The following is a 27,449-nucleotide window of genomic DNA, read 5'->3' on the forward strand; positions in this document are numbered from 1 at the left end:
GACACTGAAAAAACAAACGGTTGCAGCTGTCGACTGAAGAGAAGCTCGGACGCTGCAGCCACGGGAACTCACGTCTCTGTTTCCCGACGCTTTATCTTCTGAAAGATTCTCAGGATCTGTTGTTGTTGTTTAGATCTGTCGAGACTTTTCTTTTCCGATAATCAAGATAATCGATACGAATGTTTTTCACCTCGTCGCAGGAGGAGGAGGAGTCAGTTGATGATCTTCATCACGTAGATCAGTGGTTCACAATCGTTTCCACTGAAAGGTGCTTTACGTAAGTTTCCTCTTCTGCGTAGCTAAAGAAACTTCTGTTTTCATTTCTGTTTGTTTGTTACCAGGGTTACACAAAAACTACCAAACTCATTTTCAGCCGAGGAAGTTCTGATTTCAGTAAGTTCGTTAGCAATGTAGCATTAGCGAAAAACTTACATACGGTACCTTTAATCTTAGCGATATCGACATGTGACTTTTCATCATAGGAATATTTGTATTTTCCCTTCAGCTGTTTGATTAAAATGTTTTTTCAAGGTTAAAGTTTAATCAATGAAAAAAAGCTAAAATGTGTTATTGTGAACCAGTGGAACGTTGCTTCTTTAACTTCAGGTATTTGGTCATTAACTAAAATATTTTACACATGTTAACCTGATGGTGGCGCTAGAGGCAAAAGAGGATTCATCCACAAATGTTTGAAGTACTTTGTAAATAGTTGTAAGCTTTCAGCAGCATCACATGGTTTTCATCAGCGGCTTCAAGTGACATCGTGGAGAAGCTGCGACAGAAATCATCATTTAACCGCTGATGAAAACTGTCACATGATCGAAAGCTCAGGAGAAAATCTGTCACTTTTTCATATTCTGTCTCATTTCTGAAGCTGCACTGTAAAAACAAAAAGACTTTGCGAGTTGCTAGATGTCCGACTTCCTGTTTCCTGTACAGATCATGTAAATATCACGTGTGTCTGGACTCGTCTCGTTGTACATGTTCGCTTACGTGTTGTTTTACAAATAATAGTTTAAAATACAAACTGCTAAATAAGAGACTCTCTCCTCATTTCACTTGAACATGGATCAGATTCTCAGTTTGCATAACGTGGTTCACGGAGTCAGAGGCGGAGTCAGAGGCGGAGCCGAGGTGAGTGAAACAGGTTTTATTCATCAGTTAGAGAATCAGAGTTAGAAAAGAGACGAGTGGACGAAGGCAGATTCCCGAGGAACGATCGGAACGTGAGCAGAGAAACAGACGTTTTCCTTTAGGCCTCCGGAGGTCAGAGGTCAGAGGTCGCACGTTTACACTCGACATCAACACGCAGAGTTTTACACAGATTCAAAACGAGGCAAAAACAACGTTTGATTCCAAAGTGAAAAACGTTTGAATTAGAATAAAACTGGTCAATTTTTACTGGTCAGATTTTATGACATTAACGAACCTAATGACGACTTTTCACCTTAAAGGTTCAGTTCTGTTCGACCAATCAGCCGCAGTCTGTAAACAAAGATGGACGACAAGACAGCACCTTCATAACGACAGCCCCTGATCGCCCCCTGGTGGCTGCAGGTCAAGAGCAGACGTTAAATAAGGTCGTTCTTATCAGTTTGGTTTGAATCAGTTATTTGATTTTATACAAACGAGCTGAGACTCACTCATGATTGGTTGAGTGATGTGTGGGTGGGACCTCGATACCACAGCTCCACCCCACGATCACTACGGCTCAGACTCTGACTTTATGACATCATCACCACAAGGTGGCAGCGTTAATATGAGACGTGTCGTCGATCTTCATTTACAATTTATGAAATTTAAACTTTAGTCTGAAGCAAACTCGTCACGTTGTTTTTGGTATTTTTCAGTTTCCTGACTTTCACACGGAGTCGGATCAGTTTCATGATGAATCACGATTCTTTCAACAAGTGGAAACAAGACGTTTAGGAAGCCGTGTTCTCTGGAGCTCCTGCGTGTTGACGGGTTCAGACAGGTCACATGGTTCCTGGTCATCAGGAGGAGAATCAGCCTCGAGGGATCGTCTCTAAAGTGTCGAGGACAAACGGACGACTCGGGTCATGTGACCTGGTTCGTTGCTTCTCTCACGACCTCACAGGCTCAGGTAGAAATCGTTCTTTTAAAAATAAACATTCCAGTGAAAGCGTCACGAACCGAACTCGCGTGATTTCATAGAAAATATCTCCGTGTTGGAAGAAGGTTCCGGTTCCAGCGTTCGTTCACATCCACAGAAAAACGTCCAAACTGACATTTCAAACATTTTCTAGAATCAGGTGAATTTATTTAACAAACAGCCAAATGTAGAATTAATATTTTAAAGATAAAGTCAAAGAAAAACATGTTGGAATCACTAAGTATGCAAATTAAGTCTCCTCGTGTACAAAGATTTCATTTAAAGACTAACGATGTTTTAATGACTCTTTTAACTGATCTGCTCTGAAACAGCAGCAGCACAGTCGCAGCTCAGCAGTTGCATAATTAATTCACATTTTTCTGCAGAAACTAATCACGGAGCTGAATCACTGCTCGGTCCCCAAAACAAAACGAAACAAAATGTCTCGAGCAACGTTTGGTCTCAAAGTCACAAAGTCTCGGAACCTTTTCTCATTAAGTTGAAATCACACGATGAGGAAAAGAAGGAATCACGACAGGAAGGAATCATCCAGGTCTCAGGAAACATTCGGCCGCAAAGACGAAGGTCAAATAAAGATTTAGCAGATTTAAGGAGGAAAGATCCACACGATGTAAACAGGTCTGTTACCATGGAAACCACGTCAGGAATGTAAAACTACAGGTGAATTAGAAGTGTGTGGTTTGGGAGGCAGCTCTGAACAGAAGAAGAAGAAGAAGAAGAGGAGGTCGACCTCGTGGTGATTAAACCCTGTTAACGTTGTGTTAAGGCCTCGGAGTTAAACTTCAGACACGAGAGGAAAACAACCGGATGTGATCAGTTATGATTTTTTTTCTGCATAGAGTTCGATGCTCTCGCCGCGAGCCGGGGGGGGCGAAGCGAGCGAGACACTTAACGACCAGAGAAAAACAAAAAGGACAGTTGTTCCCGAGTCAGAACCTCCCCGGCGCCGCCCGGACGCCGCCTGTGTTAGCTGGTCCCTTTGTCTGCAGAGGCCCCGCCCCCTGCTGGTCACTTGAACATGCTCTGCAGCATGGCCGTGGCGTAGGTGGGCCGGGCCTGTCGGCTCTCGATGGCGCTGCGGAGGTACTGCACGCCGCCGCAGCGCTCCCAGATCTCCTCGTACTGCCGCGGCAGGATCTCCGCCCCACGCTTCCTGGACAGACCCGTCTCCTCCAGGCTCAGCTCGCACATGTCCATGTCGTCTTTACCTGAGGACGAGAGACCGGTTCAGGGTTAGTCGGACATCGTTCTCCTGCTTCTCTCAACTGACGCCACAGTTTTACACAGAAAAGGTTTTTAACGTTGAGAGAAACTCGGATTAGCCTCTGTTCACTGCAGAGCTGATGTATTATTAACTTAACACCGCCCCCTATCTTTCATATGCATATTGCATCTTGCGTACGTGTAGCGTTATTTTCCGAGGACGTGCACAAACTGTTTCTTCTTCTACAGTCTTCTCCTGCTTACTTTATTCTGTCACTCACGACTTCCTGTTTCAAACGACACACGCGGCGACTGTCCAGTGTTAGCCTCGTGCTGAGTGCGTGCAGTACTGACCCGCCACCAGCAGGATGGGGTGTTTATCCGGGTGCAGCTCCATCTGCCGGGCGATCCAGGGCCCGTCGAAGTGGGCGTACCACCAGCCCTTCTTGTTGTTCTGAGGGTCCTTGTACTGGTCGCTGGGCCGGATGAACGGGATGCGGAAGTAGCGCTGCTGCCGGTTCATCGCCACCTCGTACTGCCGGGTCGGCATGGGGGGGGCCGGGTTCTGCTGGGCTGTGGTTTGGATGGAAAACACAAGTTAGGCGTCGTTTCAGGGATGACAGCAACCAATCAGGAGTCAGTGTTCATGTTGCCATGCAACCTGGGAGCCCGGTAACGGGAGAGACGCCAGAATCTACAGTTCCACCTGGTTCCTGTTTATCAGCCTGAGTTTCAACTGAGGAACAAACTGATCTGAGCAACACGTTCAGGATCAGATCTACAGAATCTGGACAGGAAAATAAAGAGTTTTAAAATAAAATCTGCTTTCAGGTGTAAGAGTGAGACGAGAAAACTGACTGTTGTTTTTACTGCTGTGTCTCAAATACAATGGAAATGGATTCAATATAGTTTGTGAAGCTAAAAACAGCTGAAAACTATTTAAACCCTTTGAAAAAAGCAGAATAAATAAATCTATTTTCCTTGTGCTCTTCCTCGGAGCTGCAGTCATGTGACTCTCTCTCTCTCTCTGTCTCGCTCTCTCTCTCTCGCTCTCTCTCCTGAATCTGCTTCTAATGCAAACTCGCAGTATTTTCCCAGCAGTTAAAACGCAGGTGAAAGAACAGGAATCTACGGAAGAGGATTAGGGCCACTGTGGAAAAAATAAGTGAGTTCTGAGTTTAGACTCAGAATTCTGACTTTTTTCTCAGAATTCTGACTTTTTTCTCAGAATTCTGACTTTTTTCTCAGATTTCTGACTTTAAACTCAGAAATCTGACTTTTTCTCAGAATTCTGACTTTAATCTCAGAATTCTGACTTTTTTCTCAGAATTCTGACTTTAAACTCAGAATTCTGACAAACTCACTGAGGTCCGAGGGAAAGTAGCCTTTGTTGTGTTGCTCTGAGCCCTGAAGTTGGTTTGCCACAGGCACCTATACTTCTGACTTTAAAGTCAGAATTCTGAGAAAAAAAAAAAAAGTGATTAAAGTCAGAATTCTGAGTTTAAAGTCAGAATTCTGAGATTAAAGTCAGAATTCTGAGATTAAAGTCAGAATTCTGAGAATAAAGTCAGAATTCTGAGTTTAAAGTCAGAATTCTGAGATTAAAGTCAGAATTCTGAGATTAAAGTCAGAATTCTGAGATTAAAGTCAGAGTTTAAAGTCAGAATTCTGAGATTAAAGTCAGAATTCTGAATTTAAAGTCAGAATTCTGAGATTAAAGTCAGAATTCTGAGTTTAAAGTCAGAATTCTGAGATTAAAGTCAGAATTCTGAGATTAAAGTCAGAGTTTAAAGTCAGAATTCTGAGATTAAAGTCAGAATTCTGAGTTTAAAGTCAGAATTCTGAGATTAAAGTCAGAATTCTGAGAAAAAAGTCAGAATTCTGAGTTTAAACTCAGAACTCACTTGTTTTTTCCACAGTGGCCCTAATCCTCTTCCGTAGGAATCAGACTCAAGAGGTGAAATCAGTGTTTTCTCGCTGCCTGTGAACACTGAGGCCGTCGCTGCTGTTCTCAGATCAGCTGCTAATGAGCCTGTGGTGCTGGGGGGGGGGGGGGGCACAGGGAGGAAACCAGCAGCACGTGAAGCGCCGCCACCGCCACACGTGACAGGAAATGAGCTCAATCTGCATCATCTACTGAGCGGAGACTAAAGGAGGATCTACAGAGACGAGAAGATTCAACTCAATCATTTCATCTGGGGTTCACGTTCACATCAAGAAATAAGAAACTGTTTCTAATGCAAATTATTATTTAATTTTTCTATTCCAAAGGTAAGAAATGTAAACAAGAGGAAATTAAATTGATAAATAAGTAAATTCATTTTACGACGTCATATTAGTACGAGTTCAGAGTATTAAGCTTCACTTAAAGGGGATAATGAGTCGTAAATTCCCTGGAATTTTTAAAGTGATTCCAGAATTCAAACCTTGTTAAAATAAATTCCAATGTCTTCTGAAAAACATGAAACATCATCTGCAACACACTGTTCCTCCGTCACCAACCAGATGAGCACACACACACACACACACACACACACACACACACACACAGACACACACACACACAGGTGAGAAAAGGAAACAGCAACAACCTTCACCTTCCCATAGCAACAAGTTTTAGAAAGTCACAAATATTTTCTTCTTCAGAAAAAGCAGCAGAATCTTGAGCGTCGGACTTTGTGTGAAACGACTCAAATGAAAATGAAATGAAATGATGTTGAATATAAAAGCTGACGTCTTGTTCTGATGACTCGACATCTACTTTGACTTTTCTAGTTTGGTTCGTGTCCCATCTGCTAACGTGGAGGAGGTTCATGACCTGTGCTGCAGCCAGCCACCAGGGGGCGGTAGAGAGGATTGGCTTCACTTCCAGGAGCTGACAAGTCGTCTGTGGTTTCAACGGATGAATTAAAAGTCAGAACAACTAATTTATCGATTTATCTTCTTAATAAAAGGTTGAGGTGACGTATTTGAATGTTTTTGTTTTGTAAACGTACAAACTTTAGTTCATAAAACGTAATAATTAAATCTTTAAAATCTTTGCCTTGAGTCACGAGGATCAGATTTTCACGACGAGTCTTTTCCGACGCTCTGAGTCCTGAGTGAGCGTTTGGTTCTGGAGGATTCAGACACGTGTCCTCTCTAGGGATGTCACGAGAACCGATACCTACGATACCTGTCGATACTAACATAACAAAACGATGCCGATGCCCAAGTTTTTGAAGCACCGTAGGCACCGTGAGCTCCGATGCTAGCAGCTGTTAGCAACTTAGCATTAGCATCGGTGCTACATTCTGAAAACCAAGACGGCAACTGCGGCTGCAGCGTTCGCCCCACCTCGACTTGTTTATTAAAAAGGCACAAAGAGTCGTGTATGGAAGTATTTTGCGTTTGACGCCGGGTTTACACCGGACACGGAAGCAACGCCGCCGCTCCGCGCTAATCCCTAGCGTGCCGGCGCTTGGTTGTTTACACCGGAAGCTGAAGCGTCATGGGAGTGGATGGGAGCCAGCTGTTATCTAAGGCTTGGTGCTGCGCTGACGAGTCGCTTTGGCGTCGCTTCAGCGTCCGGTGTAAACCCGGCGTGAGGCAGGTGTATCATTTAATGCATAACGTGTCTCACAACAAAGCGTCACTCACATGCGTCCGCAACTACCGTATAACCCTCAGTATATGCGCAGCGCAAGCACATTGAATTACCGTATATGACATGAACAACATCCAAATAATGCACTTTTTTTTTACCGTGGTATCGAAATTGGCATCGAGAATCGTGTTATTTTACTGGTATTGGCACCAACTACTGAATTTTTGGTATCGTGACACCCCTAGTCCTCGGTGAACCGGTCCCACCGCTCCGCTCTCCCCCTCGTACGCTGATCGAGTCCTCAGGTCACGACCGAGCGGCTCCAGTGTCTCCGCTCTCACGCTCCCGTGGATCTGATCTGATCGTCTGCCGCCAAACACGAGGCGAGCAGGCTGCCCTGAGATGCCTTGTGTCCTCCTCCCTCCCTCCCTCCCTCCCTCCCTCCCTCCCTCCCTCGTCTCCTCTCTCCTCCGTGTGGGAGTATCAGTAACCTCGGCGTTCGGCGCTGGGCGGAGTCACCCGGGCTCTTTGTCACGCCGCTGCAGCAGAAAGACGAGCGGCAGCTTTCAGCCTCAGAATCACTCAAATCATCTCCTGCTCCACACAGGTTGCCATGGAAACCCAACCATCCTCCACTGAGGTGACAAACTTCTCCATCAGACAGAGACACACAAACCGGAGGCCGACACCAGGGGGGGGGGGGGGGGGGGTTAATAAAGAGAGGGGGGGGGCAGCAGCTCTGGGTTAGTAGCGTTACACACTGAAGGACGACTTACATGCTGCTCTCACAGGACGTGAAGGATCTGAAAGTAAACACGTCAGGTTATAAAACACACACTGAAGGAAGTGATGCTACACAACCGCAACCAGGAGACATGAGCTTCCTGTCCTGATGAAGACGAGGAAGACGAGGAAGACGATGTCCACACGCAGGATGAAGAGCGAGCTGGTCCCAGTGAAACCAGAACAATCCTTCTGGTTTAAAGAACGAGAGCGAAGTGAGAGAATCTAATGTTTTGGTTCGTTTCCAGATTCATTTCACTTCAGTTCTTTTGGAGCGAAATGATTTCAGACAGAAGAAATCTGTCGATGTCTGAACATTGATGATTAAATATCATAAGAAAAGCTGCTGTAGTTACCGAGGAGCTCTGGAGCAAAGCATCACACCTTCTGATCTCTGACTGACAGACAACGAGCAGCTTCTCACTGTGAACACATTCTGATCAACACTCAGTTTCCAGTTCACACCACCAGACTGCACCGGTGGCGTTGTGGCGTCCTACCGTAGTCGGTGATGGATTTGGGCGCCCGCTGCTCCGTCTCCGTGTTCCTCTTCTTGTTCTTTGACTTCCAGGCGTGATAAACCTTGAGGCGGCGGTGGAACTCCTCCCTGCAGGCGGCCAGGAGCTCGATGTCTGCGAGAGACGGGAAATCGGTTTAATGTCAAAGCTTCAGCAGGTGAATGTCTTCAAATCGTTTCTGTGGAAGACGAGAGACTAAGATCTGCTGTCGTCTGGTACCTGCAGAAGCTGGAGTAACTCTTAACGTATCATTAATATTCACAACATTATGATTTACTGGAACAAACTGTGACACAACGCAGACTGAATCCGTGTCCACATACTTTTGGCCACATGGGGAATTCGTGTTAATGATGAAACAGTTAAACTTCAAACAATCGTTATTGACAAACGCATCGATTTGAGTTCATCTCCTCAAACTGCTGCAGACTTTCATTAATATTTAAACACAAATCAACACACACACACACACACACACACACACACAGACAGACACACACACACACACACAGGAGGATGAGTCATCATGTGCTCACACTAAGTGCTCAGGTGATGTCAACTGAACAAAACAGACTTTGCAGCGTTGAGAGAAACAAACGCTCAGTTCACTGTGGAGCTGAAACCCGGAGGAATCATCTGGAACATGTCAGATGTCAACAAGCCGCTCGCCCCCCCCCCCCCGCACGCCGGAGCGTTATTCCTCCGCCGCCGCTCCTCCTCCTCCTCATCACGAGCGGCGGACGTGATCACATCAGTATTCCATTTCCTCCTCCGTCTGGGGGGTGAGCGGCGTGTTAACAGCTAACTGAATCATTTCTCTGTGTTTATGTGTCGGCCGCCCTCGGGCTCGGCCGCCGCTCGCCACATTCATCTCATCTCAGAGCGGCGCCGGCGGGGGTCGACCCCCCCCGTCCCCCCGTCCTCCACGCTTCCTGCGGCGAGGACAGGACGCCGCTCGGGTTAAACTCAAAGTGGCTTCGACTCTGTCACTGAGTCACGATCAGTCCAGAGCGGCTTCAAGCTTCCAGTCAGACAAACTAAAAACCTGACTTTGAAAAACTCTATTAAAGGAAAACAGCTTTTTTGATTTCCACGTAACGAGCAGATGATCGTTGTTTTTAAACTTTTTAATCCAAATAAAACATGCTAATTGTGTCTGTTGTTTTCAGACGTGAGCAGTGCACAACAATGTCCAGGAAGTTGTGTCATTTTCAAAGACATCAGATTTATCCTCTGGGGACTAAGAAAGTGAATTTAAAATGAAAATCTACAAATATGAATTTCTATGTTTGTCTTGTTCTTCCCGACACGAGTGTTTATAAAGTTGTTCTGATCGGATCACAAATCCAGTTCATCCTCTGGGAGCAAGAACGTGACTATTGTTGACGTGCAGATAATCATCATTATTACAATTCAACCCCTGGAGACCATGAACATCGATAATAAACTGAATTAAAAGCCAGGATTCAGGCTTCAGTGGAACCTGGTGCTGGTGGCTCCTCCCCTGGGGACCATGAGCCTCCAGGTCCGGGTCCCGGGTCTGAAACCACCCGGTTGTTCCCGATGAGACGAAGTGAGACACTCACCACACGAGGTGTTGATGGAGTCCCGCAGCTCGGCGTACTTCCACTTGCTCAGCTCGTACTTCTTGGCGCCGGCGGCCGCCTTGGACGCCTGGACGCCAGGACCTCTGAGACAGGAAACAGGAAGGAGCGCAGGAAGTCAGCGGCAAAGGGTCAGAGCGGGGGGGTGGGCGTCAGGGGGCGGGGCTACTCGCTTGGTTTGGAGCTGGGGTCGAAAAGGGCTTTCAAGGAAAATATTAATATGTAAAGAAACATGAGGGCGGAGCTTACTGACGGCGTCTCAGGAGGCTTTTTATTCACCAGTGAGGAAATGGAAGCTGTAAATCTGACGATGGATTTTCCATTTTTTATTTCTACGATGGAAATTAAAGTTTAATGTCCCATTAAAAGGAAGAGAGGACGTGTTCGAGAGATTCATGAAATAAAGATGGAGGGAAATCCAAAAGACGGCGTCTGCCTCTCAAAGATCAAAGTGAATAACTTGAGCTAAAGTGAACAAAAGGCTGTTTGTAACCCGTCTCAGTAAGCTCCGCCCACCTGCAGGGCGCCACAGAAACAGGAAGAAGAATTAGAGACGTGAGAAACAGCTACAGATGTTAGAGTGACAGTGATGGGGGCGGGGGGGGAGCTCTACGGGGGGGGGGGACGCCATCCAGGGGACGCATGCTGTCCCAGTCGCCAGGAAGTCACACGGCGCTCTGTCACATTATAAAGTGGGTTAGAGGTCGTGAGGCGTGCTGCTGCTCGCCAGCTGCACGCCGCTCGCCGCTGACAGGCCCGCTAATCCGTGACCGGGATTTACCCTTTTTAGAACAACAGGAAGTTGGAGGAGGGGCCCTGCTGCTGCTTTAATCCTATTGGTCGGCTCTACCCATGATTAGCGGGAGCTGGCCCTCGGAGCCGTGCTCCCGGGAGCGTGTGGCGTGCTGAGCGGCGTGCTGAGCGGCTGATCGCTGCAGTCAGCTGAGGGGAACATCCGGGGGAACGCGAGCGGCGCCGCGACCCGAGGAGAAAGTGCTGAGTCACTCCCCCGTTTAATGTGAGCTGCCGGGGTCGCTGAGAGGTCGACGCTAACGAGGGCGGGAGATTCAGCTCAACGCCGACGCCTGAAACACTTTGTTTGTTTCTGCAGAAACGTTTAAACTCAAGACTTTTGATTAATTAATTAATTCTAATATTTCCTTAAATTCTTTACATTTGTAGTTTCACGTCAGATTCACTTCAAGGTCGACGGATAAATGAGACAAATAAAAATCAATCAACAACCTGAAGAGACATTAATTCAATTAAACTTCATCCTTAAATTACATTTATCATTCAGAGGATGTTTCAATCAATAACTGAGTCAATCTGAAGATTAAGCTTCAGATTGATTGATTGATTGATTGATTGATTGATTGATTGATTGATGGATGATTGATTGATTGATTGATTGATTGATTGATTGATTGATTGATTGATGGATTGAGTTCTACCCACCGAGCCAGAAGTTCAGACATTTCTTTGGCCATTTGTTCCCTGAAAAGCACGAAGGTGCCGACACGGAGAAAAACAAAGTTATTAACATGATGTGAGATGTTTATCTACAAACACAAAACAGAAAACATGATAATGAACGAATGAGTTACAAACATGAAAGAAAAAACTAAACTATTAATAAAACAAATACAAAGACATGGAAAAAATGGAGAAATAAAATTAAAGAAATGTAGTTCAAATGTATTTTTAAAGAAATGTAAAGTCTATTCACGTTTGGTGAATGAAAACGACTTATTTCCATGAGTCTTTCTGTTGTTATGAAATTCATTAAACAAGTATTTCTAAGCAGAAGGCAGAAATATATTAAATTTATTTTACGGCCAGTGAACAAGATTACAAAAAATAAAAGATTTGAGTGGATGAAGATAGTAAATGAGCGTGTGGCCTGTTCTTCTGAAATAAACCTGAATAGATCGACTTTGCTTCAAATCAGCTTCAGGAAGTTCAGAGAGGAAACTGAAAACTCTGAAGTGACGTGAACTTCACCACGAGAGGAAGAATCAAACACTTGAGAGAACTGAACGCTTCTGGTGCTCGAGCAGCTCCGATGAAGCTCTTCTCCGGACGCAGCCTCGACTCCGGCCGAGTGGAGAACCAGCGTCTCTAAGAAACAACATCTACACTCGTCCTGAAGGTGTGGGTGCGTGGAGAGGAACCTACATGCTCATGCTCGGCAGCTTTGAGGCTCCGGCGGCGGCGCTGTGAACAGAGGATTATGGGATTATGAGTCTGCACAACACAAGAAACCAATCAAGAGGAGAAGTGATTCCTCCCCCCCCCCCCCACTCATCAGGAGAGAAGCACCTTCACACCTCGGGTCAGAGGTCAGAGGACGAGATCCACGTTCATCAAACTGAAATTTACAAAGATCTGATTGTGTTTGAATAAATGAGATCTGTTGAGTCTGTTAGCTGCAGCTCTGAGCCGGCAGGTTGTTACAGCATGCAGGGGGGGGGGGGTCAGATTGTAAGGTCGGAGGCGGGGGGGGGGTTCGGGGGTCAGGGGGGTCAGTTGAAGGGTTAAAGCTCCGGGTCTTACGCTGCTCTCTCTGGGGACGATGGAACTGAAGAGCCGTTGCTGGGAGGAAGAAACAAAAGAAAACAAAGAAGAAGAAGATGGTTACAAACACAGAAATGGAGATGGAGTTTTCTACTGTGAGCAGGAAGCAGGAAGCTGATCTGCAGGAAGCTGATCTGCAGGAAGCTGATCTGCAGGAAGCTGATCTGCAGGAGACGAGTTCAGAAGAAGCTCTGGACTTTCCTCTGACTCTGGTGATCATCAGTGGATCATGAAGGTTTCAGTCTGTGAACGAACACTGAACCAACTCTGTGAGGGAAGCTCCACGTCCTCAGCTGCTGGTAAATCATTAAGTTCAGCTGCTGACCCGTCACACTTCCTGTCCCACTTCCTGTCCCACTTCCCGTCACACTTCCCGTCACACTTCCCGTCCCACTTCCCGTCCCACTTCCCGTCCCACTTCCCGTCGCACTTCCCGTCGCACTTGCAGTCGCACTTGCAGTCGCACTTCCCGTCGCACTTCCCGTCACACTTCCCGTCGCACTTCCCGTCGCACTTCCCGTCGCACTTCCCGTCGCACTTCCAGTCGCACTTCCAGTCGCACTTCCCGTCGCACTTCCCGTCGCACTTCCCGTCGCACTTCCCGTCGCACTTCCCGTCACACTTCCCGTCACACTTCCCGTCACACTTCCCGTCACACTTCCCGTCACACTTCCCGTCACACTTCCCGTCACACTTCCCGTCACACTTCCAGTCACACTTCCAGTCACACTTCCAGTCACACTTCCTGTCACACTTTCAGTCACACTTTCAGTCACACTTCCTGTCACACTTCCTGTCACACTTCCTGTCACACTTCCTGTCACATTTCCTGTCCCACTTCCTGTCCCACTTCCTGTCACATTTCCTGTCACACTTCCCGTCACACTTCCCGTCCCACTTCCCCTCACACTTCCAGTCACACTTCCCGTCCCACTTCCCGTCCCACTTCCCGTCCCACTTCCCGTCCCACTTCCCGTCACACTTCCCGTCCCACTTCCCGTCCCACTTCCCGTCACACTTCCCGTCCCACTTCCCGTCCCACTTCCCGTCACACTTCCCGTCACACTTCCCGTCACACTTCCCGTCCCGATTCCCGTCCCACTTCCCGTCACCACTTCCCGTCACACTTCCCGTCACACTTCCTCCCGTCACACTTCCCGTCCCACTTCCCGTCACACTTCCCGTCACACTTCCCGTCACACTTCCCGTCACACTTCCAGTCACACTTCCCGTCACACTTCCAGTCACACTTCCCGTCACACTTCCCGTCACACTTCCCGTCACACTTCCCGTCACACTTCCCGTCACACTTCCCGTCACACTTGCCGTCACACTTGCCGTCACACTTGCCGTCACACTTCCCGTCACACTTCCCGTCACACTTCCCGTCCCACTTCCCGTCCCACTTCCCGTCACACTTCCCGTCACACTTCCCGTCACACTTCCCGTCACACTTCCCGTCACACTTCCCGTCACACTTCCCGTCACACTTCCCGTCACAGTTTCCCGTCGCACTTCCCGTCGCACTTCCCGTCGCACTTCCCGTCGCACTTCCGTCGCACTTCCCGTCCCACTTCCCGTCCCACTTCCCGTCCCACTTCCCGTCACACTTCCCGTCCCACTTCCCGTCACACTTCCCGTCACACTTCCCGTCACACTTCCCGTCACACTTCCAGTCACACTTCCAGTCACACTTCCTGTCACACTTCCTGTCACACTTCCTGTCACACTTCCTGTCACACTTCCAGTCACACTTCCTGTCACACTTCCTGTCACACTTCCCGTCACACTTCCCGTCACACTTCCCGTCACACTTCCCGTCACACTTCCCGTCACACTTCCCGTCACACTTCCCGTCACACTTCCCGTCACACTTCCCGTCCCACTTCCCGTCACACTTCCCGTCACACTTCCCGTCACACTTCCAGTCACACTTCCAGTCACACTTCCTGTCACAGTTCCCGTCACACTTCCCGTCACACTTCCCGTCACACTTCCCGTCACACTTCCAGTCACACTTCCTGTCACACTTCCTGTCACACTTCCTGTCACACTTCCAGTCACACTTCCAGTCACACTTCCTGTCACACTTCCCGTCCCACTTCCAGTCACACTTCCAGTCACACTTCCTGTCACATTTCCTGTCCCACTTCCCGTCACACTTCGCGTCACACTTCCTGTCAAACCCACTTCCCGTCACACTTCCCGTCACACTTCCCGTCACACTTCCAGTCACACTTCCAGTCACACTTCCTGTCACAGTTCCCGTCACACTTCCCGTCACACTTCCCGTCACACTTCCCGTCACACTTCCAGTCACACTTCCTGTCACACTTCCTGTCACACTTCCTGTCACACTTCCAGTCACACTTCCAGTCACACTTCCTGTCACACTTCCTGTCCCACTTCCAGTCACACTTCCAGTCACACTTCCTGTCACATTTCCTGTCCCACTTCCCGTCACACTTCGCGTCACACTTCCTGTCAAACCCACTTCCTGTCCCACTTCCCGTCGGACTGAGACGTGACCAGAGTGAATAGAGTTTCTTCTGGAAACTTCTGGTTCTCTTTACACTTCTCAAAGCAGCAGATTGGTTTTAATAACTCTATGATTTCTAATCACATTCTGAGGTCAGGCTGAGCTGCTCGTGGCAGACGACTCGGAATCAAAATCTGGTTTCATCTGGTCGAGCTCGTGGAGGTCGGAGGATCAACTTTTTAACCTTTGACCTTTAATAACCTGAGGGAAGTGAAGCTTCAGAACAGACGAGAATCATCTGTGGTTGTTTGTCTCCACCAACCAGAGCAGGTCGGGGGGGTCCCTGAAGTCAGACTGGAGATGTAATGTTGAAGATGTTAAAAACGTCACCTTGACCTTTGACCCTTGACCATCAGAATCTCATCAGTTCATCTTTGAGTCTAAATAAAGGTTTCTACCAAATTTAAAGAAATTCCCTAAAGACCTTTCTGAGAAACTTTGTTCACGAGATCTGAGGACGACTCCAGTGAGGAGACAGAAACATAATCAGCAAATAATATAATAATTAAATTATTGCGATTTAGTTTTTAAACATTTCATTTGAATTAAATCTTTTCTGAAGGACAAATCTAATTAATACCATCTGATAATTTCTATTTGTTTAAAGCATCTTGTGGTTGATGGATTTAACTGAGGTGTGAAGAACATGTTGAGCTGCACAGCTCCGTCAGCCGCAGGAGACAAAGAGACAAGGAGACAAAGAGACAAAGAGACAAAGAGACAAAGAGACAAAGAGACAAAGAGACAAAGAGACAAAGAGACAAAGATCCTCCCACTCACTGAACCTCACAGAATCACAAGGACACAGAGACTGAGAGCAGATCTGAGAGCAGCGTCCTGAGGGTTGGTACCTGCGCAGGCCCGAGTCGCCCGGCGCCTCCTCGGGGATCAGCTCCGACTCGCTCTGGGCGATCCTCAGCGCCAGCTCGCGGTCCCGCCTCTCCTGCTCCAGCACGTTCTGACGGGACGCCTCCTCCTCGCGCTCCGCCAGCAGCTGCACGTCCATCTCCACCTGGAAACACACACCAAGCGTTAGAACTCTGTCTCCAGCCTCAGGTTCTCGTCTGAGGTGAGAAACTGAAGCCGACTGAAAACCATCTGAGCTGCGACTGAAGATGAGAAGCTGAGTCTGAAGAAGAGTCTGTGGAACGCCACCTGGAGGAAACGTGTCTGAACGCTTCTTCTCTTTTCATCGTTAATGTCCAGCAACTTTCTGATCTTACTCTTTATTTAGAGTCATCGTCTGACTTTGTTCAGCACAGACACTTCTCTCTCTTTGTTAAATAAGGGTTACACACCAGTAGAGGAAAGGGGAGGAGTCTGATGACTGAACGAGTCGTCCAATGGCAGGTTAGTATTCAGTGTTCACTTCCTGTTCGTCAGACGAGTCAAACTGTTCCGGACTCATTCAGGTGATAGAACATAGACAGTGCAGCAGGAAGCTGATCTGAGGTCAGAGTGAGATCACTGATCATCATGATGGATCTTCACTAGGGTTGCAAAGGGGTGGAAAGTTTCCGGTAAATTTCCGGAAACTTTCCGGAAACTTTCCATGGGAACTTTAGCTCGGGAATTTTGAAAAAAAAAAAAATAAATACGCAAATTAAACGCTGAGCAATAAAAACATCATTCAAAACTGTATTTTAAAGATGTATGGAACGTTGAGTTTCAAGCCTCCACTGTGCATTCTTCCATCACATGCACAGATAACTCCCAGCATGCTTCACTCTACAGCAGGGCTACTGAGGCCTGCTGTAGAGTGAAGGACTAGTCAGGTAAGTTTCCATGATATTACTGGGAAAATATATTAGCATGCTGATTGAGGATTGTTCATCTGTTCATCTAGACTATTTCCATTCATTTATCCATCAATTGTAAAATATGTTTACAGACGATTCCAATTGTTTGGCTAACTATTTATATCTCTGGCATTGCATTAGTGTTTTTTTACAAACTTTTTTCTCATCTTATTCTACAGAACAATGCCACGTGCACTCTCTCATGTGTGGAGACATTTCACCCCATCCAATGTAGAAGGAAAGGCTGTGTACATTTGCAAATACTGTGCAAAGACCTATGTTAAGAATGACACAACGATGCAGAAGCATATAGTCAAGTGCCCAAAGTTTCCTCAGGGCTCAAATCAGACTATGACAAAACACAATGTTTATATTTATGTCTGTATATGACAAGGTAAATACAGTTAGTATAAATTACCTACAACATTTCCAGTTTATTCCCGTTTATTCCCGTTAATTCCCATGGAAAGTTTCCAACTTTGAATATTCCCGGAATTTTGCAACCCTAATCTTCACTAACATCATCTGACTCTGAGCTTCAGAAGTTACAGTTAAACATCAGCTCTGATTTCCCACTGAGGATAATTCACCCACAGGAAATGTCACTTTCCAGCACTTTGCATATTCTGGCTCCCGGCTGTGAATCTGTGGATAAAGAGATAAATAAACTCTGAATCTCACAGAGCGCCGGCTGTCTGCTCGTCTCCTGGATTCCTGAGCTCTGCTGGAGTCTGCAGGAGGAGGCATGAATATTTAGAGGAGGTCGAACGTGATGAGAAGCACAACAGCTCTGAGGGAAGAGCAGGAGATTTATTGTGGGTAACCTGGCCTGAGGCTCCGGGCGCCCGGCCAGCGGCTCTGATCGGTACACTGGACGCTCACTGCTGAAACCTGCACTTGATCCAGGGCCAGGTCGACGCCTGGAGGAACCAGAGGAACCTGAGGAACCCGAGGAACCTGAGGAACCTGAGGAACCTGAGGAACCTGAGGAACCTGAGGAACCAGAGGGACCTGAGGAACCTGAGGAACCAGAGGGACCTGAGGAACCAGAGGAACCAGCCGCAGCAGCGACAGATGGACGAAGAGACGCTGGATGTTCAGCTTAAAACCTCCTGACTGTAAAACTACTCTCTCACTCTCTCTCTCTCTCTCTCTCACACACACACATTAATGCCTGCAGCTTACAGATGTTTTAAACCTTAATAAACTTGATGCCACTCGCCTCAAATCTTCCTCCAGCTCCTCCTCTTCCTCAGAGGTCAGTTTCAGGAGTTAATCGACCTGATTGATCTGTTTTCCAACACCCTGAGCTGTTTCTCTGGTCTCAGCAGAAACACTTGATTCAGGAAACAACTGGAGATGTGCTCTTCTATCCACTGATCTCCTGCAGGTTCTAATGAGAATCTAAAGGTGGAAGTCTCATCACCTTTCTGTGCAGATTCTGCTGAAGCCACCGGCTCTTTACTCCAGTGATGAATCAACGTCTCTGCGGTTTGTTTTGTGTAACGTTATTATTCATTTAGATTAAATTACTAATCTCCGACCCGACACGAGGACGGAGGCGCTAATGGATCCGAGCGCTTTCACTGTTTCTAAATGTGTCGAGTCGGCAAAATGAGGATTTCGGCAAAGTTCATTACGCAGACGGATAAGAAACAAAATGACGTTTTATCAAACCTGCTCCGACACACTTCTACAGTCCGACTGAAACGCTTCGTCACACCTTGTTTCCTATTATATCTTATGTGGTTATTATATCTTATGTGGTTGATTTAAAGTCCTTTTCCTCCAGATCACAGTTCCACTGCTGAGACTGTTTACTGCTTCTCTGTCTCGGAGGTTTTCAATATCTGGGTGGAAGGTTTTAAAGATAGAAGGTGTCTGACATTATAAAATCCACACATTTCTAATGAAATTGGCTTGGATTATTTTTTGTGCTAAAAAACTGGAACTGGATTAATATTCAGACGACCACTGAATTCATATTTATTGTTCAGACTCTTTTCCAGACGACAGACTCTTCTGCAGTTTCCAGTTTGTCGTGTTTCTTTGACCTCTGAGCTGAACTCTGAAATCCTCCAGTGAACCAATGCTTCAAACAACAAAGGGCCACAGAGCCGACACCCACCTGCATCTTCCTCTCCTCCTCCTCCCTCCTCTTCCTCTCCTCCTCGTCCTGCTTCCTCTTCAGCTCCATCTCGCCTTTCCTGATGGGAGGAAGAGGAGAGAGAGAGAGAGAGAGAGAGAGAGACAGAGATAAGAGAAAAGACAAAGTGATGAATGAGACGGGAGAGAATACAGGGTGAAAGGAATGTATGGGGACAGAGAGAGAGGAGATGGAGACGTATAAAAGAGCAGTGGAGGAGAATAAATAAAGAAGACAAAGATCAGAGGAGCTGAATCTCTCTCTTCTGACCGATCGACTCGGCTGCATCGTTACTCACCTTCATTCACTGGAATCTATTTTAAATATGAAACCTCAGGTACATTTGAAAAACCCACACAAACATGTACGCACCTACACCGCGTTCCACATTATGCAGATTACACTTTGCTCAGATTTTCCTAAATAGTAATGCACAGCCAGTCAGTATATTTTTCAAGTCATCAACTGTTAGAGTATAATTCAAATTTTATTGAACAAACCTCCCAATGATAACAGTATTTTTTTTTTAAATAAAAAACTCAAAATGCAGTGTTCCAAATTATTATGCAGTCTCTGAGTTTCTGAGTTTCAAGATATTTTATAAGTTGTAAAGAAATAAAAATTGTCATTTGTTGAATTTGCAGCATTAAGAGGTCATATTAACTGAAATCAAAAAAAGTTTTAATCAAAAACATCTTAACAGGTCAAGTTACATGTCAACATAGGACCCCTTCTTTGATATCACCTTCACAATTCTTGCATCCATTGAACTTGTGAGTTCTTTGATAGTTTCTGCTTTAATGTCTTTGCAGGATGCCATAATAGCCTCCAAGAGCACCTGCTTGGATGTGAACTGCCTTCCACCCACATAGATATTTTGCTTGATGATGCTCCAAAGGTTCTCAATAGGGTTAAGGTCAGGGTAAGATGGGGGCCACACCATGAGTTTCTCTCCTTTTATGCCCATAGCAGCCAATGCCCCAGAGGTATTCTTTGCAGCATGAGATGGTGCATTGTCATGCATGAATATGATTTTGCTTTGGAAGGCACGGTTCTTCTTTTGGTACCACGGAAGAAAGTGGTCAGTCAGAAACTCTACGGACTTTGCCGAGGTCATTTTCACACCGTCAGGGACCCTGAAGGGGCCGACCAGCTCTCTCCCCATGATTCCGGCCCAAAACATGACTCCGCCACCTCCTTGTTGACGTCTCAGCCTTGTTGGGACATGGTGGCCATTCACCAACCATCCTCTGCTCCATCCATCAGGACCATCAAGGGTGGCACGGCACTCATCCGTAAACAAAACAGTTTGGAACTTAGTCTTTATGTAGTCCTGAGCCCACTGCAACCTTTTTTGCTTGTGAGCTTGGTTTAGAGGAACGAATAACAGGTTTAAGGACACTTGCAAACCTCTTGAGCATCCTTCATCTTGAAGTTTGCAAGACTCCAGAGGCACCAGCGGCTTCAAACACCTGTTTGCTGCTATTCAATGGCATTTTAGTGGCTGCCCTCCTAACCCTACGCATTTGTTTGGCAGAAATCTTCCTTATTTTGCCTTTGTCTGAACGAACCCGCTTGTGCTGTGAATCAGTGACAAATTTCTTCACCGTCCGATGATCACGCGCAATTCTTTTGGAAATATCCAATGTTGTGATACCTTGACCAAGGAATTGCACTATTTGCTGCTTTTCAGCAGCAGAGAGATCCTTTTTCTTCCCTATTTTGCCTGAAACATGTAGCTTGCTTAATAATGTGGAACATCCTTCTTAAGTAGTTTTCCTTTGATTGGGCTCACCTGGCAAACTAATTATCACAGGTGTCTGAGATTGATTTCAATCATCCAAATAGCCCTGAGACACAATACCATCCATGAGTTTAATTCAAAAACTAAAAAATGAATGTTTTTAACCCTTATATCCAATTTGCATAATAACGTGGAACGCAGTGTATTTCTATCTTTTATGCACTTCAATAAAAAAATCTATTTCTTTATTTGGTTTTTCATTCATTCCTCTCAAACACTGCGTTTCTGCATTTCTTTGAGTTGCATTCAAATAAAAAAAGGCTGCAGGTAAAATGTATATTTTTGTCATTTAACATTATTTCTCATGTTTCAGTTTCTATTGATTCCTCTTTAAGTTGTTGACATGAGCCAAACGACCAGAAGAAAGAAGAAGTGTTCAGACTCTGCTGAGGTAGAACACGTCTGTGAGGAAACAGGAAATCCTATAAACGCTGATCTGACCGGGTCAGGGACTCTCTGATGCTCTCGCTGCTTCCTCGACCTTCAGCCTGTGACCTTCAGGTGAATCATGGGAGTTCATAACTTGAGAGTGAGGGGAGCGCGCGCCATTAAATTTAGGCTGTTGTCTCTAATGTCTTATATCAGGGGGAAGTGGTTTGTGACGAACACAACGACTCCCATCAGTCCTCCTGGGGGGGGCGGGGGGGGGGACTGCAGAGGTCAAACTCGTGAGAAGAACAAGTTTCATGAGTAAAGTGTCGTCAGAAGGAACCAGAGGACGACACATAAAGAATAAGACGGATCACAGACACTTGATTTCTCTACACGTGGAAACGGAGCTGCCTCAAATTCTATGTTCCTTTTTTAATTTTCTATTTTTTTAGGGCTGGGCAAGATAACTAGTTAACTACGAGTTAACTCATCACCTTTTTAACTCGATTAATTATTTTAACTCGCATTAACTCAGGTTTGATTATTTATTGTTTTATTGTGAAAGTCAGGCTTTTATTTTGTGAAAGTCTGTTGCTGACTGCTGCGGAACCGGAAAAAAGAAAATAATTGGCGGATAAACAACCATGGATAAGGCTACGGAGCTTTTACATGGCCATTTTCATTTTAAAGTTCTTCCAGACGGCGGAGTCGACAGAACCAAAGTTATTTGTAGCCACTGCCAAGGTGAATTTTCTTATCACCGGAGAACTTCCTGTCTAAAATATCACCTGAATGCAAAACACACAGTTGATATCAGCAAATCACTCAACGAAACAGCGAGCGAGGCTTCATCAGACTACGTTAGAGGCAGGGAGGAGGATACATGTTTCATAACGAAGAGGATAACATTAATGCCCTGGCAGTGGCATTGAGCTTTAACTTTGTATTTGCTTTGATAACATTGTTAAGTTGAGATTTACACTGAATATTTTATTTAACTGCTTCTGTATTAAATGCTGATGTTAAAAGTGTTTGCACAACAAATGTTATGGCACTTTCGTTCATATGGCAGAACATTGAAAATAAAATTGCGCTATACACTACTTTTTAATTCATTATTGGATTTTGCGTATACAAATGCGATTAATCGTGATTAATCAGGGAAATCATGCGATTAACTCGATTCAAACTTTTAATCATTGCCCAGCCCTACTATTTTTACTAAAGAGTTCTGAACAGAGTCAGTTGGATTTGTTCCAGCTGCAGCTCCTCGGGTTCAGGAAGCAGAGGATCATGGGAACTCTGGGGCGACGACCTGAAACGAGCTGTGATGAAGCTGTTTGTTCTCGTTGTGAATCACAGAGGACGCTCAGCACAGAAAGTGTAAGAACAACACTTTACAGCTGCTATATTAATAAATCCTCATTATGTAAATCCCTGAGTGGATCTGTCGACTGCAGCAGTTTCACTCAGAGGATTTCGCCAGGTCAGAAAACGCCGACTTTGACAAGTGCCACTTCATTTTTTTGTTATGTACGTGACGGACAAAAAAATACAGTTTCATCTCAGTCAAGAGGCTGAAAAAGAACAAATAGATTCTCCCACTTACACCTCCTGCTTGCGGCGCTGCTCCTCCTCCTCCCTCCTCTTCTTCTCCCGCTCCATCTCCTCCTGGATGCGCTGCAGCCGCTCCCGCTCCTCCTCCTCCTTCTTCTTGTTCTGCATGGCCGTCAGCAGCTGCTCCGACCGGGTCACCAGCGCCTGGAACTCGTGGTCGATGTCGATCCGGGTCATGATGGTGATCTGACGGACACATGGTCAGGATCAACATTAACAAGTTTCTTAGATACAGGACGCAGACGCATTTTCAACAATTGTTTTGATCAAATTTGTCCAAACTACGAGGTTCAGTCTTTGTATCAAACTGGATCCGACAGATATGAACATCAACAAAAACACTTAAATAATACGTTTCTTCTTCTCCACTTTATGTGTTTGCTGCTTCAAAGTCTCAGACTCTGTAACATCTACAGTCACTTCCTCAAATCTCTGAATCCAGACTGTGGCCACATCATGGATCAGGATCTGTGGATCGCGTGTCGGAGGTCTGGGTGGTGGATCCAGTTTGGTGGATTCTGTATCGTGCCAGCTGATCGTAGTGATAATGGAGGATCCTGTATCACGTTGGCATCGGATGGTGGTGGACCAGGACCGAGGTGGCAGCTGATGATGGATCCTAACTGGGGCCAGTGGACAATGACTGTGGACTAAAGTGGATCTGGTCCTGATGGTTGCTGACCAGAGACTATGATGCAGCAGGACTGCTTCACATATAGTATTGAAGTTCTCCTTCAACATGTTTCCCCTCATCATTGCTGCTGAAACCTTTCTCCTGATGATGTTCTCCTCTACACATCTGTGTCACTTGTGTCCGTCCTGGGAGACGGATCCTCACATGTGTCTCTCTGAGGTTTCTATGTGTCTTCACCTGTTAAAAGGGTTTTTAGTAGTTTGTCCTGACTCTTGCTGAGGGTGAAGGACAGAGGATGTCTCACCATGTTAAAGACTATGGGACAAACTGTGATTTGTGAATATGGGCTATACTAATAACATTTGATTGATTGACTGAATATGATGACGTCCGATCTTCAGACAGAACCTGAAGCATCGTCTCAGCTCCACCAGAGGTTAAACTCCTCAGAGTCTCAGTTCAGTGTCAGCGGGGGGGGGGGTTCTCGGACCCACGGGGAGAGGCTGTGAACCTGAAGAGGGATTCGTGCTAACGAGGATGAATATTCATACACATCTGCTGTCACAGTGGTTCCTCTGACTGCCCGTGGCTCGGAGACACGAGCTGCAGAAGATAAGGGCTGAAGAGACGAGAGCAAACTCACTCAGGTCTCCTCCTTCAGCGCTCAGCTTCCTAATCCTGCGTTTTGTGCCGCGAGCTCCTGTCAGACGCACACGTCTCCACGCTCAGTGGGAACATTAAACTAAGAGACGCTTCTCCACATCCAGGAGTGAGATTATACATCCTGAACAACAGGCCAGAATTAAAGTGAGTTGATTCCAGCTCAACAGCAACAGCACTTTTGGGAATATCTCAGATAATCTTTGTTTATCCAGGTTTATATCTGGAGACTTATCAGCAGAGTGTGAGATCATTTCATGCTTTCATGGTTTCCTGAGAGTGGGAGACACTTCAGGCCAAACCCTGGAAATCCTTGGTTTGTGTCTCTCAGAGGAGACGGCAGAACCGAAGGATTTCACCGAACCATTCAGACGTCACAGGCTGGATTCAGGGATTTACCGTCCCGGGAATCGAACCCTCGGTCTCACCCACCTTGATCTTGGCCATCAGGGTGTCGATGGCAGAGTCCAGGTCCTGGATCTGTTTGCTCATCTCCTGTTTGCCCTCCTTCAGCCCGGCCACCACCTCGTTGAAGCGACTCATCCTGGTCTTCAGGTTCCTCACCTTCACCAGGCCGTCGATCCTGAAACACACGGAGCACATGAAGCAGTCGATTCATCCGTCTGTCATCTGTCATCTGTCTGTCATCTGTCTGTCATCTGTAATCTGTCATCTGTCTGTCATCTGTCTGTCATCTCCTAATTCAACGGGATTTAATTTACTGTGTTTTGTGTGTTTTAAAAAATCTCTGTAAATCTTGAAAAATAAGAAATGTTCAACTCGAAGCTGCTGGTTTATTTAGATCTCAGAGACTTTACCATCACTTCATGTTCATCCCACTGTGTTTCATCTGTGTGTGTGTGTGTGTGTGTGTGTGTGTGTGTGTGTGTGTGTGTGTGTGTGTGTGTGTGTGTGTGTGTGTGTGTGTGTGTGTGTGTGTGTGTGTGTGTTGTGTGTGTGTGTGTGTGTGTGTGTGTGTGTGTGTGTGTGTGTGTGTGTGTGTAGCAGGCAGACTGACGCCGGTGAGCTGTGAAAGTGGCAGATAATGAAGAAGAAGACGAGGAGACGACAGATGAGGACGAGGAAGAATGAAAAGGACAGAGGTGAGGAGAAGTGATAACTACAGCAGAGGAGAGAGGAAAGGAGGGATGGAGGGAGAAAGGATGGATGGAGAGAGGAAGGATGGATGGCAGGTCACGGGTTTGAAGAAATACTCTATTGGAGAAGAAGGGGGGGGTCAGTGGAGGGAGGAGAAGAGAGGAGAAAGGAAATGAACTGTGGAAGCAAAAGGAGATAAACGGAGAGGAAATGGAGATGAGGCATGACGAGAAAGAAGAGGAGGAGAGGAAGCAGGGAAGTGAAGAGAAGGAAGGGAAGGAGGTGGAGAAGAGACGGATGATGGAAGAAAACTGGATGGATAGGAGGAAGGAAGGAAGGAAGGAAGGAAGGAAGGAAGGAAGGAAGGAAGGAAGGAAGGAAGGAAGGAAGGAAGGAAGGAAGGAAGAGGAAATGAGACAGAAGATGGAAGAAAACTTGATGGACAGGATGAAGGAAGGGAGGGAGGGAGGGAGGGAGGGAGGGAGGAGGGAGGGAGGGAGGGAGGGAGGGAGGGAGGGAGGGAGGGAGGGAGTGAGGGAGGGAGGGAGGGAAGGAGGGAGGAAGGGAAGGAGGGAGGAAGGAAGGAAGGAAGGAAGGAGGGAAGTGGAAATGAGACGGAAGATGGAAGAAAACTTGATGGATAGGAGGAAAGGGAGGGAGAAGAAAGGAAGGAAGGAAGGAAGGAAGGAAGGAAGGAAGGAAGGAAGGAAGGAAGGAAGGAAGGAAGGAAGGAAGGAAGGAAGGAAGGAAGGAAGGAAGGAAGGAAGGAAGGAAGGAAGGAAGGGAGGGAGGAAGGAAGGAAGGAAGGAGGTGGAGAAGAGACGGATGATGGGAGAAAACTGGATGAATAAGAGGAAAGGGAGGGAGAAGAAAGGAAGGAAGGAAGGAAGGAAGGAAGGAAGGAAGGAAGGAAGGAAGGAAGGAAGGAAGGAAGGAAGGAAGGAAGGAAGGGAGGAAGGGAGGTAGGGAGGTAGGGAGGAAGGAAGGAAGGAAGGAAGGAAGGAAGGAAGGAAGGAAGGAAGGAAGGAAGGAAGGAAGGAAGGAAGGAAGGAAGGAAGGAAGGAAGGAAGGAAGGAAGGAAGGAAGGGATGGAGGGAGGGAGGAAGTGGAGATGAGACGGATGATGGAAGAAAACTGGATGGATAGGAGGAAGGAAGGAAGAAAGGAAGGAAGAAAGGAAGGAAGGAAGGAAGGAAGGAAGGAAGGAAGGAAGGAAGGAAGGAAGGAGGAAGGAAGGAAGGAAGGAAGGAAGGAAGGAAGGAAGGAAGGAAGGAAGGAAGGAAGGAAGGAAGGAAGGAAGGAGGGAGGGAGGGAGGGAGGGAGGGAGGAAGGAATGAAGGAAGGAAGGAAGGGAGGGAGGGAGGGAGGGAGGGAGGGAGGGAGGGAGGGAGGGAGGGAGGGAGGGAGGGAGGAAGGGAGGGAGGAGGAAGGAAGGAAGGAAGGAAGGAAGGAAGGAAGGAAGGAAGGAAGGAAGGAAGGAAGGAAGGAACGAGAAGGAAGGAAGGAAGGAAGGAACGAGAAGGAGGAAGGAAGGAAGGAAGGAAGGAAGGAAGGAACGAGAAGGAAGGAAGGAAGGAAGGAACGAGAAGGAGGAAGGAAGGAAGGAAGGAAGGAAGGAAGGAAGGAAGGAAGGAAGGAAGGAAGGAAGGAAGGAAGGAAGGAAGGAAGGAAGGAACCCACCTTGGCTTGTGCTTCTTCCTGCAGAGCCACATCCGAACAGTCTTCTGCATCTGGACACAGGCGCTGGTCCGATACAGAATCTTGTTTTTCACTGTGAACGACAGAAAAGAAAAGAAAACGTCTCAATATTCTTGGTTCATAACGTCAGAGGGAAACTTTACAGAATGATTCACTCATACGGAGACGAGTCAGTGAAGCACGAGGAGGAAGGAGACGTTCAGGGTGGAACTCGGGTAAAGATCCAGAACATCGTTTTCACATGATTAGGTTCAATGCGTATTAAAACATTTGATTTATAAAGTATACTCCAATAATGTTTGTGTCAGTTTTGACATTTTACTGGAGAAACATAAATAAATACGCATTGTTTAGCTGTAGATCCTCACTATATGAAAGTGTCTCACACGTCTCTGAGAGAGAGAGAGAGAGAGAGAGAGAGAGAGAGGGAGAGAGAGAGAGAGAGAGAGAGAGAGAGAGAGAGAGAGAGAGAGGGAGAGGAGAGAGAGAGATAGAGAGAGGGAGAGAGAGAGTGAGAGAGTGAGAGAGAGAGAGAGACAGAGAGAGAGAGAGAGAGAGAGAGAGAGGGAGAGGGAGAGAGAGAGTGAGAGAGTGAGAGAGAGAGAGACAGAGAGAGAGACAGAGAGAGAGAGGAGAGAGAGAGGAGAGAGAGAGAGAGAGAGAGAGAGAGAGAGAGG

At 46.6% G+C, this 27,449-nt stretch overlaps 1 protein-coding gene across 1 annotated transcript in view; it reads right to left on the minus strand.

Moving 5' to 3' along the window:
• Positions 1–2,257: 2,257 nt before the first annotated feature.
• The window catches only part of myo6a (myosin VIa), an 88,774-nt gene continuing 63,582 nt past the window's right edge, over positions 2,258–27,449 (minus strand). Inside the window, exons 24-37 of the mRNA XM_061091414.1 lie at positions 26,755–26,845; positions 24,409–24,559; positions 22,677–22,868; positions 20,649–20,668; positions 18,872–18,950; positions 15,796–15,956; positions 12,385–12,423; positions 12,007–12,045; positions 11,287–11,325; positions 9,811–9,914; positions 8,207–8,338; positions 7,700–7,726; positions 3,692–3,910; positions 2,258–3,342 (exon numbers count right to left, since the gene is read on the minus strand). Coding sequence (XP_060947397.1) covers positions 3,143–3,342; positions 3,692–3,910; positions 7,700–7,726; positions 8,207–8,338; positions 9,811–9,914; positions 11,287–11,325; positions 12,007–12,045; positions 12,385–12,423; positions 15,796–15,956; positions 18,872–18,950; positions 20,649–20,668; positions 22,677–22,868; positions 24,409–24,559; positions 26,755–26,845 — 1,493 coding nt within the window. The 3' untranslated portion in view covers positions 2,258–3,142. The remainder of the gene's footprint in view (positions 3,343–3,691; positions 3,911–7,699; positions 7,727–8,206; positions 8,339–9,810; positions 9,915–11,286; positions 11,326–12,006; positions 12,046–12,384; positions 12,424–15,795; positions 15,957–18,871; positions 18,951–20,648; positions 20,669–22,676; positions 22,869–24,408; positions 24,560–26,754; positions 26,846–27,449) is intronic.

The sequence above is a fragment of the Limanda limanda genome, chromosome 18, assembly GCF_963576545.1.
Source record: "Limanda limanda chromosome 18, fLimLim1.1, whole genome shotgun sequence".
Lineage (NCBI taxonomy): Eukaryota > Metazoa > Chordata > Actinopteri > Pleuronectiformes > Pleuronectidae > Limanda > Limanda limanda.